Raw genomic sequence first — 14,608 nt, forward strand, 5'->3', positions numbered from 1 at the left:
TATTTGCTCATGCTGCCTCGATCTTTCCCAATTATGTTTTTTTTCAGTGAATGTGGGTCTCCTTAAAGTGGGTTAGTCCTCCTCTCCTCTCCTCTCCTCTCCTCTCCTCTCCTCTCCTCTCCTCTCCTCTCCTCTCCTCTCCTCTCCTCTCCTCTCCTCTCCTCTCCTCTCCTCTCCTCTCCTCTCCTCTCCTCTCCTCTCCTCTCCTCTCCTCTCCTCTCCTCTCCTCTCCTCTCCTCTCCTCTCCTCTCACACCTGTCTCTCTCTCTCTCTCTGTCTCTGTCTCTCTCTCTCTGTCTCGCTGCTGCTGCTGGGAGGGGTACTACCAAGTGAGCTCCTGGTATAAAATCCTCCACCCTGCTTCTATGTAACCACAGGTAAGTGAGTAAAGATTGAGGAATTGGAGGACGTTCTGTTTTGGTGATGAGCGATGAATTGAATGTCTCCTAAGGCAGAAAGCGGGACGAATCTTATGTGCCCTGGCCTTGGGGATACGTTGGGGGATGTGATCCACACTGAGTCACAGGCTTCTCAAATACTTTGTCTGAGTGGAAAAACACTTTTCTGTCTAGTGCCTATTACACCTCCGACCGTCTCAAATGCACCCCAGCTATCAGGGCTGAGAGTCGTGACACAACGAAATGGAAACATCTAGCAGTTTGTTATCTGCAAATGGAAGACCAACACAATTTTACGAACACAACACTACAACTATAGAGTATTCCTTAGGACCAACGGCTGCATGACCCAGGGCCCATTAGCCATCTCAGTATACATATCTCATGGATCATATTGTGGAAATTATGGGTCACACCATGTTTGTGTCCCAAATGGCGCCCTATTCCCTATGTAGTGAACTACTTTCGACTAGGGCCCATAGGGCCTAACTATATACATTGAGGGAAAACAGTATTTGATCCCCTGCTGATTTTGTACGTTTGCCCACTGACAAAGAAAGGATCAGTCTATAATTTTAATGGTAGGTTTATTTGAACAGTGAGAGACAGAATAACAACAAAAAAAATCCAGAAAAACGCAAAATGTTATAAATTGATTTGCATTTTAATGAGGGAAATAAGTATTTGGCCCCTCTGCAAAACATGACTTAGTACTTGGTGGCAAAACCCTTGTTGGCAATCACAGAGGTCAGATGTTTCTTGTAGACGGCCACCAGGTTTGCACACATCTCAGGAGGGATTTTGTCCCACTCCTCTTTGCAGATCTTCTCCAAGTCATTAAGGTTTTGAGGCTGACGTTTGGCAACTCGACCTTCAGCTCTCTCCACAGATTGTCTATGGGATTAAGGTCTGGAGACTGGCTCGGCCACTCCAGGACCTTAATGTGCTTCTTCTTGAGCCACTCCTTTGTTGCCTTGACTGTGTGTTTTGGGTCATTGTTATGCTGGAATACCCATCCACGACCCATTTTCAATGCCCTGGCTGAGGGAAGGAGGTTCTCACCCAAGATTTGACGGTACATGGCCCCGTCCATCGTCCCTTTGATGCGGTAAAGTTGCCCTGTCCCCTTAGCAGAAAAACACCCCCAAAGCATAATGTTTCCACCTCCATGTTTGACAGTGGGGATGGTGTTCTTGGGGTCATAGGCAGCATTCCTCCTCCTCCAAACACAGCGAGTCTAGTTGATGCCAAAGAGCTCCATTTTGGTCTCATCTGACCACAATACTTTCACCCAGTTGTCCTCTGAATCATTCAGATGTTCATTGGCAAACTTCAGACGGGCATGTATATGTGCTTTCTTGAGCAGGGGGACCTTGCGGGCGCTGCAGGATTTCAGTGCTTCACGGCTTGGTGTGTTACCAATTGTTTTCTTGGTGACTATGGTCCCAGCTGCCTTGAGATCATTGACACGATCCTCCCGTGTAGTTCTGTGTTGATTCCTCACCGTACTCATGATCATTGCAACTCCACGAGGTGAGATCTTGCATGGAGCCCCAGGCCGAGGGAGACTGACAATTATTTTGTGTTTCTTCCATTTGCAAATAATCGCACCAACTGTTGTCACCTTCTCACCAAGCTGCTTGGCGATTCTCTTGTAGCCCATTCAAGCCTTGTGTAGATCTACAATCTTGTCCCTGATATCCTTGGAGAGCTCTTTGGTCTTGGCCATGGTGGAGAGTTTGGAATCTGATTGATTGATTGCTTCTGTGGACAGGTGTCTTTTATACAGGTAACAAACTGAGATTAGGAGCACTCCCTTTAAGAGTGTGCTCCTAATCTCAGCTCGTTACCTGTATAAAAGACACCTGGGAGCCAGAAATCTTTCTGATTGAGAGGGGGTCAAATACTTATTTCCCTCATTAAAATGCTAATCAATTTATAACATTTTTGACATGCGTTTTTCTGGATTTTTTTGTTGTTATTCTGTCTCTCACTGTTCAAATAAACCTACCATTAAAATTATAGACTGATCATTTATTTGTCAGTGGGCAAACGTACAAAATCAGCAGGGGATCAAATACTTTTTGTCCCTCACTGTAGGCATTGGGGTTCCATTTGAAACGCAGCCCATCTCAGTGCTGTAAAATAGGTCAGATGACCCCTGACCTCTCACCTTTGGGGCTGATCTTGCGGACCTCCTCCACGTAGTCCCTTGTACGGTAGTCAATGCAGTGCGTGACTCCGCCCTGGCTGATGGTCTCGTGCTTACTGGCCGACGCCGTCCCGAACACGGTCACGTCCTTCACTGTCTGGCACAGCTGGGTGGCCGCGATGCCCACCCCACCTGGAGAGAGAGAGAGGTTGTTAGGAGAAAACGTAGAGATGATAGATGTTGCTGCAGGTTATATGTCCTGCCCTGCTATAGTATAACAGAGACAAAAGCTCCCAACATGTCATACACATAAACCCATAAGCCCAATAGATTTCTTAATTGTTGCTTTTTCTGTGTATTATTTTCCATGTAGAATTGTTTTTGTTGATATATTATTATTGTTACTCAAACACATTGTTCATTTACAGTGTGTAATACTAATATATACATTGTGTGTAATACAGTGTGTAATACAGTGTGTAATACTAATATATACATTGTGTGTAATACACTGTGTAATACTAATATATACATTGCGTGTAATACAGTGTGTAATACAGTGTGTAATACTAGTATATACATTGTGTGTAATACACTGTGTAATACTAATATATACATTGTGTGTAATACAGTGTGTAATACTATTATATACATTGTGTGTAATACACTGTGTACTACTAATATATACATTGTGTGTAATACAGTGTGTAATACTAATATATACATTGTGTGTAATACAGTGTGTAATACAGTGTGTAATACTAGTATATACATTGTGTGTAATACAGTGTGTAATACTAATAAATACATTGTGTGTAATACAGTGTGTAATACAGTGTGTAATACTAATATATACATTGTGTGTAATACACTGTGTACTACTAATATATACATTGTGTGTAATACAGTGTGTAATACTAATATATACATTGTGTGTAATACAGTGTGTAATACTAATATATACATTGTGTGTAATACAGTGTGTAATACAGTGTGTAATACTAGTATATACATTGTGTGTAATACAGTGTGTAATACTAATAAATACATTGTGTGTAATACAGTGTGTAATATATACATTGTGTGTAATAGTGTGTAATACTAATATATACATTGTGTGTAATACAGTGTGTAATACTAATATATACATTGTGTGTAATAGAGTGTGTAATACTAATATATACATTGTGTGTAATACAGTGTGTAATACTAATATATGCATTGTGTCTAATACAGTGCGTAATACAGTGTGTAATACTAATATATACATTGTGTGTAATACAGTGTGTAATACTAATATATACATTGTGTGTAATACTAATATATACATTGTGTGTAATACAGTGTGTAATACTAATATATACATTGTGTGTAATACAGTGTGTAATACTAATATATACATTGTGTGTAATACAGTGTGTAATACTAATATATACATTGTGTGTAATACAGTGTGTAATACTAATATATACATTGTGTGTAATACAGTGTGTAATACTAATATATACATTGTGTGTAATACAGTGTGTAATACTAATATATACATTGTGTGTAATACAGTGTGTGATACTAATATATGCATTGTGTCTAATACAGTGCATAATACAGTGTGTAATACTAATATATACATTGTGTGTAATACAGTGTGTAATACAGTGTGTAATACTAATATATACATTGTGTGTAATACTAATATATACATTGTGTGTAATACAGTGTGTAATACTAATATATACATTGTGTGTAATACAGTGTGTAATACTAATATATACATTGTGTGTAATACAGTGTGTAATACTAATATATACATTGTGTGTAATACAGTGTGTAATACTAATATATACATTGTGTGTAATACAGTGTGTAATACTAATATATACATTGTGTGTAATACAGTGTGTAATATTAATGTATACATTGTGTGTAATACAGTGTGTAATACTGTGTGTAATATTAATATATTCATTGTGTGTAAAACAGTGTGTAATACAGTGTGTATTACTAATAAATACATTGTGTGTAATACAGCGTGTAATACTAATATACAGTGCCTTGCGAAAGTATTCGGCCCCCTTGAACTTTGCGACCTTTTGCCACATTTCAGGCTTCAAACATAAAGATATAAAACTGTATTTTTTTGTGAAGAATCAACAACAAGTGGGACACAATCATGAAGTGGAACAACGTTTATTGGATATTTCAAACTTTTTTAACAAATCAAAAACTGAAAAATTGGGCGTGCAAAATTATTCAGCCCCCTTAAGTTAATACTTTGTAGCGCCACCTTTTGCTGCGATTACAGCTGTAAGTCGCTTGGGGTATGTCTCTATCAGTTTTGCACATCGAGAGACTGAAATTTCTTGCCATTCCTCCTTGCAAAACAGCTCGAGCTCAGTGAGGTTGGATGGAGAGCATTTGTGAACAGCAGTTTTCAGTTCTTTCCACAGATTCTCGATTGGATTCAGGTCTGGACTTTGACTTGGCCATTCTAACACCTGGATATGTTTATTTTTGAACCATTCCATTGTAGATTTTGCTTTATGTTTTGGATCATTGTCTTGTTGGAAGACAAATCTCCGTCCCAGTCTCAGGTCTTTTGCAGACTCCATCAGGTTTTCTTCCAGAATGGTCCTGTATTTGGCTCCATCCATCTTCCCATCAATTTTAACCATCTTCCCTGTCCCTGCTGAAGAAAAGCAGGCCCAAACCATGATGCTGCCACCACCATGTTTGACAGTGGGGATGGTGTGTTCAGGGTGATGAGCTGTGTTGCTTTTACGCCAAACATAACATTTTGCATTGTTGCCAAAAAGTTCAATTTTGGTATCATCTGACCAGAGCACCTTCTTCCACATGTTTGGTGTGTCTCCCAGGTGGCTTGTGGCAAACTTTAAACAACACTTTTTATGGATATCTTTAAGAAATGGCTTTCTTCTTGCCACTCTTCCATAAGGGCCAGATTTGTGCAATATACGACTGATTGTTGTCCTAAGGACAGAGTCTCCCACCTCAGCTGTAGATCTCTGCAGTTCATCCAGAGTGATCATGGGCCTCTTGGCTGCATCTCTGATCAGTCTTCTCCTTGTATGAGCTAAAAGTTTAGAGGGACGGCCAGGTCTTGGTAGATTTGAAGTGGTCTGATACTCCTTCCATTTCAATATTATCGCTTGCACAGTGCTCCTTGGGATGTTTAAAGCTTGGGAAATCTTTTTGTATCCAAATCCGGCTTTAAACTTCTTCACAACAGTATCTCGGACCTGCCTGGTGTGTTCCTTGTTCTTCATGATGCTCTCTGCGCTTTTAACGGACCTCTGAGACTATCACAGTGCAGGTGCATTTATACGGAGACTTGATTACACACAGGTGGATTGTATTTATCATCATTAGTCATTTAGGTCAACATTGGATCATTCAGAGATCCTCACTGAACTTCTGGAGAGAGTTTGCTGCACTGAAAGTAAAGGGGCGGAATAATTTTGCACGCCCAATTTTTCAGTTTTTGATTTGTTAAAAAAGTTTGAAATATCCAATAAATGTCGTTCCACTTCATGATTGTGTCCCACTTGTTGTTGATTCTTCACAAAAAAATACAGTTTTATATCTTTATGTTTGAAGCCTGAAATGTGGCAAAAGGTCGCAAAGTTCAAGGGGGCCGAATACTTTCGCAAGGCACTGTATACATTGTGTGTAATACAGTGTGTAATACTAATATATACATTGTGTGTAATACAGCGTGTAATACTAGTATATACATTGTGTGTAATACAGTGTGTAATATTAGTATATACATTGTGTGTAATACAGTGTGTATTACTAATAAATACATTGTGTGTAATACAGTGTGTAATACTAGTATATACATTGTGTGTAATACACTGTGTAATACTAGTATATACATTGTGTGTAATACAGTGTGTAATACTAATATATACATTGCTTTGGCGACCGTGGCGACCACCCATTCATGCCAATAAAGCAGAGCGAGGATAGGGTGGTTAAGACTTGTGTATGTATCCCGTAGTTTTCTACCTAGTTGTTTCTCTAAGCAGGGTAACTATGGGGAGGAAGTATAATACCAAATAACTTCTATCCAATCTTCACTAGCCATTACCTCAAGAGATACTCACTCAGGGAGACACCTCCAACTCAATTCAACTCAGCTGATATAAATATGTCTTGAGGCACCCATAAATGCCATTATGTACATCCATTCTATTGCAGGGAAATGTGATTTGTTTTGTTTACTGTGACAGGCCAGGTCAGTCAATAAGAGGCTGGCTGTGTGTGTGTGTGGCTCAGGGGTAAACAAGGAGAGCATTAAACACACATCACATTACCTCCTACCCGCCGCCCTGGGCAGAAAGGAACACCCACACAAAGACGTAGAGACACACAAACATCCACAACTACAGAAAGTGGCCATTGTACGTCAGATGACACTGGTTGACTTTAGCTTCATGCAAGATGACCTGACTAAGAATCTAGGGTAATTTGGGGTATTTGTTTTGGCTATGGGAGCAATGTGTGACACGGGGTCAAGAAAACAAGAAAACATTGTTTCGTAACTGTGCTAGTTGAAGCAAAACCTTCTCATATGGGAATACATCTTTGAAACGACGAACAATGTATTGTCTGTGATGACCTTTGTAGACAAAGTGGCAGCTGTGTGAGAGCATTGCTTTCTGTAGGTGTAACTTACATCAGCATGGCTGAATGATGTACTATCGGTGTGTGTATGAATCACTGTTTCTGAACATACTGTATGTGTGTGTGTGTGTGTGTGTGTCACTGTGTGTGCCTGGTCTCAATAGGTTACTGTGGGGCAGAACAGAGAGGACAGAGGGAGGCTGACTGGATGGAGGATGTGAACTGAGCATGACCCATAAAGGTCACTCATGCCTGACCAAGTAAAGGCCGCGTCTTATCTGAGGCCAGAGCCAATAGAGCAACGCAAACACAGCTTTCACAACACAGACATTTACATTCAAACAGACGCCCGTCTCAAGCATATTTAAACTGCCGTGGTTGACTGTGGTTATCATCAGCAACATGTTGAGATGGAGTTGTGGTCCACTGCCTTGGTCACACTCACTCACACACCATAAGCTTGAGTAGACAGAGACAAAAGTAACCAAGGAGAGGTTATATTTGAATCTATTGTAGTCGCTGGTTGCTAAGTCTTACAGGCAGACCTCCCCTCCCCTTTGACTCTTACAAAGAAAAGAATCAAGAACGGGACCAATTCCCTCCTGGCTCTGCTCTGAGGAGACCTTGAGCCTATGGGAACTCAATAGACATTTCTCACTGTGTTCAAGCCTGGCAAGGAAAAAGAGGGAAGGTCGGCGTCCCAAATGACACCTACGTGGTGCACTAACTTTGACCAGGGCCAATATGGCTTTGGTCAAAAGTAGTGCACTGTGTAGGGAAGAGGGTATCATTTGGAACGCCGTCAAAGAACTTGATGAAATAACTAGAGCAACGGTGTTGCTGTTGGATGGCATTGTCAGTGAGTCAGCCTGCCTCTTAACAGCTAGAACTATCTCTCCCTGTCGTTCTGTCCTCAGAGAGAAACCAAGTTTGCGTTGCCAGGGAAACCCAGGCCAAATTGGCGGCGACGACTGAGCAAAGGAGCCATTTTGATTCATTGGCTGTTTTTCCTCCAGGCAAAACAGGAGGCATTTGGAGGCAATCAGAAGCTCATCCAGGGGTAATATGTGACAGATCAGCCATTAACACCCACCCAATAACCATATAACGACTTACCTAGAGCCAGCTGAGAGTAGACGAGTGTGTGGAGGTGGAGAGATGAGAAATTGCTTAACCTGAAGGATGCCAAAAAAAGGAGAGCCTTTTTTATATGCTTCCTCGCAACATCGACTTCTGCTCCCAAATATACTTTGATATTGCAAACCAGTAATGTGTGTAGTCAATATGAAGTGTTTAGGCCGTCGGGTTAGGACATAGTTTTGATATTTTGAGTTGGCGCCTGCCTATATCTCCCGACCACTCTGTTCCACTCTTCCACCTGTGTTAGAAAGGGAGGAGGGGGCACCCGTGTCTGGCTGGAACCCCCTGAGAACCACAGATCCAGGGCCTGTCTGCCCGTCTTGTGACTGATCCCCCATCACAAGACCCAGGCCAGCACGGCCAAGAGCCCCCACCCCCCCCCAACACAGAGAGAGAGAGATAAGCTGAGGTAGGAGAGAGACTGCAGACAGAAACAGTCTGGATGAAAAGTCTGTTCATATCTGCTAATCTTCACAAATATGTGCTCAGATTGAACAGTTAACCCATCGGTAACCCATTGTTTTGGTTCACATTGTTCTCTTGGTGTTTCTCACTAGATTCTCGCAAACCTCCTCCCTCTCTCCCCTGTCAGTGCCCCCTTTCCATCTCTCTCTCTCATCTGCTGTATATGTGGACCAGGGCAATCTGTCTCTCTTTCCATTCCTTGTCTTCCTTTTTTTTCTTCCCTTCATTCTCCTGGCAATGTGACGCGAGGTCGTCCCGTGAACACGAACCCATTGCCTGAACACTAAATCATTGTCTGTGCGAAGATGGCAACTTAAGCAAATTCCCGCGCCTAATTCCATTCGTTCTGCTTGCGATTCAATTGAATTGGTTTCACTGAGAAAATTACGGGCCGTCAAAAGCGCTGTCTTCTCTCTCTGTCCCTCGTCTACTGACCAGGGTGTGTAGGGAGGAACAGCACACACACACACACACACACACACACACACACACACACACACACACACACACACACACACACACACACACACACACACACACACACACACACACACACACACTCACACTCACACTCACACTCACACTCACACTCACACACACACACACACACACACACACACACATCTCTTTTGGCACCAAATACACTCTGGGTCTCAATAACACGCTCTTCTTGAGTGAATAGGAATTTTGTCCAAAACACTGTGGAATTCACTTTACTATTTAGTCCAGTATAATGTGTGTGTCCACACCCAGAGTTCAACATGAGGAGAGGGTGGGGCCACTAAATGTTGTTGAGATTTCACAAAGGGAAGGAGAACACTCAAACCTCCTACTACTGTACATACTCATACCATAGTACAGTCAGTGCACACAGGCACTTTCTCACCGTCATCCACACACTGACCACATCTGTCTGAACGGTGCTTAAGAGGTAAGCTTGCTCGGCCACTTCCTCATATAGAGCTAGTTTCTTAGCATAACTCAAATGGAGAAGCTAATGCACCTCAGACCGTGCTTACTGTCACTTCTAACCTAAAAAGGCTAGGTTGTGGTTATAGGTGTGGGCCCTATGGTGCTAGCAATGCTAACACTAGTGAGCGTGCTAATGCTAATCCCGGAGAGATGTGGGGCCACTCATGTCACGTCAGGGTTCCATGCTGTCTGCCCCCGTGTCATTCTCTGTGCCTCCACTCTCCAGGCGTACCCTCTCCCACACCCTATCATTAGCCTGTCGTGCCTGTGGCTCACAAAGAATGGCATAAAACCATAAACCCAAGAATCCTATCGTTAGCAAAGGGGCGGTGAACAAGATCAACAAGTCGGACATGATTGAGCAACGTTTCTTTCTCTGTTATTGTGCAAATCCTACACAAGGCTTACGTGTGTGTGTGTGTGTGTGTGTGTGTGTGTGTGTGTGTGTGTGTGTGTGTGTGTGAGCATAGAACGGCATTGGGTGTGTGTCTGTGTCTGCTATAAGGAGAGGTGACTCCGTGCTCTGTGGAGCTGTGAACTCGCTGAGTGTTTTAGTATGCTTTCTCGTAGGGTAGGTTCCACTCTGTACCACCTATAGGATGCACTTTTCTAGTGACTGGGTGAGTGAATTCACAACACACATCCTGTGCGAGAAGGCAGAACCTGCGATTTCCTGAGTGAGAATTCACACAATGCCAACGCACATAGAGAAACTAACAAACACATACACTCATTGTACACACAAGCACAAGCAGACATGTTCTCATGAAACCCACTGATAACCATGCACCAACAAACACATTCTTCCTAACACAAACTCACAACGTAGAAAAATAAATACCAACTCAAATGTACAGACATACACACCTGTGTGTGTGTGTGTGTGTGTGGGTGGAGGGGCTTAAGTTGAATGGGGTCATAAGGCAACGGTTGTGAGTGAGAGTGTATTCTGATTGGAGGGTGGGTTGGAGGTTGGAGGGGAGGCTGCGGAGGGGAGGTTGCATGCTCTGGTTTTCCTGTGCTATCAGTGCAGCTGATCTGCGTCTGGGTATAATGCCAGCCAGCTAGGCCCAGAAAACAAACACAACCAGGACTCCTCTCCTCTCCAACACAGCTCTTATTAGCATTCACTGAACTAGGGTAAGCCTTACAGCACCGGGGTGGGGAGTCATTGTCGACTGCGAAAGGATATGCTGAAATAGAAACATGATTTGTCTGAAATTGTAGGATAAACTAACAAAGTGATATTCTGTCTGTATCTCATATTGAGCGACATCTTACATTACATCTTAAAAAGGTGCTATCTAGAACCTAAAATGTTTTGGCAGTCCCCATAGGATAACCCTTTGAAGAACCATTTTTGGTTCCAGGTAGAGCCCCTTTGGGTTCCATGTGGAAACCTTTCCACAGAGGGTTCTACCTGGACTCAAAAAGGGTTCTACCTAGAACCAAAAAGGGTTCTCCTATGGGGACAGCTGAATAACCCTTTTGGAACCCTTTTTCTAAGAGTGTAGAGTGAGCAGGTAACATCAATATCTCTGTACTATTCTCTATACTCTGACACCTCTTTTTCTTCTCTTCCATTATCCTCTCCTCTCCTCTCCTCTCCTCTCCTCTCCTCTCCTCTCCTCTCCTCTCCTCTCCTCTCCTCTCCTCTCCTCTCCTCTCCTCTCCTCTCCTCTCCTCTCCTCTCCTCTCCTCTCCTCTCCTCTCCTCTCCTCTCCTCTCCTCTCCTCTCCTCTCCTCTCCACTCTCTAATGTGGATACAGGGTAATGTTAGTCAGACCAATCAGGCCAAGGCCCAGTCAAGTGTGTATGTACATCTGTGTATGTGTGTGTGCATGCGCGCATGTGTGTTAGTGTGCGTGTGTGTGTTAGTGGGCGTGGTGGCATGCATGGCTGCTGGCCAGACCTAATCCATAAACACAGGGTTCAGTTCAGGGAGAGGTTGCAGGAAAAGGCTCTTGGCCGGGCACAGTGGACCCCCCCCCCCCAAACACATCCAAATGTCACTGCACTCCTTACTTTGCCCTGTCCCTCTGGAGAAAACAAAGGGGGAAATGTATGCACTCTCCCCGATGACGAGGTATCGAGCACTGATACGCCATGGTCATGAGGAGCCTCCCCGGTGGGAGTCATGTGGAGGGGGGAGGAGGGGAGGTGGAGGACGGGAGGATGCAGATGTGCGAGCCCAGCGGACAGAGAGGGCGGGATGGTAGGAGAACAACATGCCATTGTTCGGGGAGAGGGGACGGGAACGGCCGGCCCACAGGCCCACGAGAGAGAGAGAGAGAGGCAGCTGGGGTCAGTCAACGTTCACGGGTTAAACACAGCCATGACACTGACACGCCAGTGTCTTAGCTGAAGTCTCTTCAGTCCTGTACAAGGACAGAGTTGGCCTATGTAATCTCCAGAGAGCTAAAACACTGACAGTGGCAATTATGTTGGAGAGGAGAGGACATACAGTATCTTTCCTTGTCATGAGGTGGGTGGGGGGTGGTGCTGCTGCAGGCAATGAGCTAGACACCTCTCTGCCTGGGTCCTCACAGTGGGAGCCAACAAGTTAGCAGCCTGTTGACAGCGCCAAGCAGCACCCCCATAGAGCCACATAGAGCTCTAGTAGTCTCTCATTCACTAGCATGGCTCTACGGCACCACAGGCCGATAAGAGGGAAGAAACCAAGTAACATTGATGAAGCGACTGATGACAGCGGAAGCAGAAGATTTGCTCATCAAACAATGACTCTGTGGTCGCCACGATAAGAAGCCGGCGGTTGATCTATATATTGATTTATTGCCAGTAAAAAATATGACAGACAATGAAATAATATCTGTCTGGCCATGCCCTGAGACTGGATATGAGAAATGGCTTCTTGTGTCCTCATGCTGTACCACCCACGGTTTTAATATACCATAGCTGTACAAACGGAGTCACTGAATCCTGTTAAAAAGCTGTCTGTGTTCACTATTAAAGACATGCGTCTTGTAAAACTGTAGGTTAAAGATATGGTTCAAATAGGTGGTTGTGTTTTTAATCTCGCCGGTGCAAGAGCAAGACAGACATCCACTGACACACAACGACCCTAATAGAAAAGTATGCACGTACTGTACCATTAGTGTGGTTGCGGTTGTACACACACACACACACGCACACACACACACACACACTGTTTGATATCTGACACTAATCTAGAGTCTAAAATCAGAAACATGCTCTGACAGACTCTCGGGCTGCAGCAACATCATTACCCTATACCTTCCACCGCCATGTGAGGGGAGGAGGCCACATGACCCAACCAACCAGAGGTGTTAGCTAGGGACAAAACACGGGTGGATGTGGACTAAGAAGGTCTTCACACTTACTTGAGTATGTCGGCTACATATATACTGCAATGTAAACTTGTGAACTTGTCGACCGGAGGTAGCGAACGACACTTGCTTGACAGTTTATTTTTATTTGTTTTACTTATTTCACCTTTATTTAAAGGTCAGTTAAGGTCAGTTTAAGTCCGTTAACAAATTCTTATTTACAATGATGGCCTACCAAAAGGCAAATGGCCTCCTGCAGGGATGGGGGCTGGGATTAAAAATAAAAATTAATTAAATGAAAATATAGGACAAAACACACATCACGACAAGAGAGACAACACAGGTTGCCCCCCTCTACGCAGGGCAGTGTAAACAGAATTGTCTCGTTAAGACAACACTCTTACAATAAACATTTGACTAGCATAGCAATGTTTTTGAAACAGCTGAAACACAGTCATTTTTTCTTATTTTCTTGACTTATTTTCTTGAATTTGTACCTGACATTGGTAGTAGCAGCCTGTTACATTCTGAAATTGTCGCCGTAGCTTTATATCTCAACAGTGTATTTTGAGGCAAGAAGCTACTCCCCAGAGAATTATCATCGCTTCGGTCTCAATGATCTTTTCCCTCATATAATGGCTTCCATGATAATGATAAAATGACGCCTGGTTTGTTCTAGGGTTACTTTAAATGGTAGCAAGTGTAAGCCTAAGAGCTCCTATCTAGCTATGGTTCAGCTAACAGTCAGCATATAGCTACAGCCAGCATGTTTATGTGAGGATGCTAGCTAACGTTACCTAGCAAGCTGTGTAGCCTATATTATAATATGAATGACACTGTATGATAACGTTACTGTCTCTTATATTCATATGGGAGGGGTAAACATTCAGTATCGATATGTTAATGTTACTTGAGTTAGCTGAATATTGTCAGCCCTTCAATGTGTACATGTAGGGGACATGAGTCGGTCATGGTCACGTGATGAAGAACTGCGAACTTCAAAACCAGTGTCTGCCCTCAGCGCAAGAGGGAATTTTCTCTTGGGTTGCAGTCCAAATGCAAAGTAGACAGCCAAGTAGACAGGCTCTATACCCTCAGCCCTTGAATAACTTTTTACATCGTCACATACGAGTGTACCTTAAATGTACCTTTCCTATGTGAAGGGGAGTGATGATCGGAGAGGGTATCTTGAAGTTGAGTTTAAAAACAACCAACCTAAAGCTATTAACGTACCTAGAAAGCTAACATAGCTAGCTAGCACTCCTGTCAGGTAGCTAGCTACAGTTAGCCATAGCTGGCTAGCTAGTTTTATAGCTTGGTCATTTATTCCAATCCATTTCTGAATTCCCAAAACTACGTTTATGAAGCTAGCTACATTTTATAGGCTCCTCACTACGAGACTAAGACATTTGAGCATCATTCCCATTTGCCAATGCAAAAATCGATGTTATCTATAGAAATTGTTTAGCAAGCTAGTGTCATAATTTTGTCTCACATGCCGAAAATGCTGCCATGTTGACAAAATT

General features: G+C 43.1%; 1 protein-coding gene across 1 annotated transcript in view; it reads right to left on the minus strand.

Moving 5' to 3' along the window:
* The window catches only part of LOC109898399 (synaptic vesicle membrane protein VAT-1 homolog), a 42,145-nt gene that overhangs the window by 11,407 nt on the left and 16,130 nt on the right, over positions 1 to 14,608 (minus strand). Inside the window, exon 3 of the mRNA XM_020493364.2 lies at positions 2,572 to 2,742. Coding sequence (XP_020348953.2) covers positions 2,572 to 2,742 — 171 coding nt within the window. The remainder of the gene's footprint in view (positions 1 to 2,571; positions 2,743 to 14,608) is intronic.

This window comes from Oncorhynchus kisutch, linkage group LG10, assembly GCF_002021735.2.
Source record: "Oncorhynchus kisutch isolate 150728-3 linkage group LG10, Okis_V2, whole genome shotgun sequence".
NCBI classification, from domain to species: domain Eukaryota; kingdom Metazoa; phylum Chordata; class Actinopteri; order Salmoniformes; family Salmonidae; genus Oncorhynchus; species Oncorhynchus kisutch.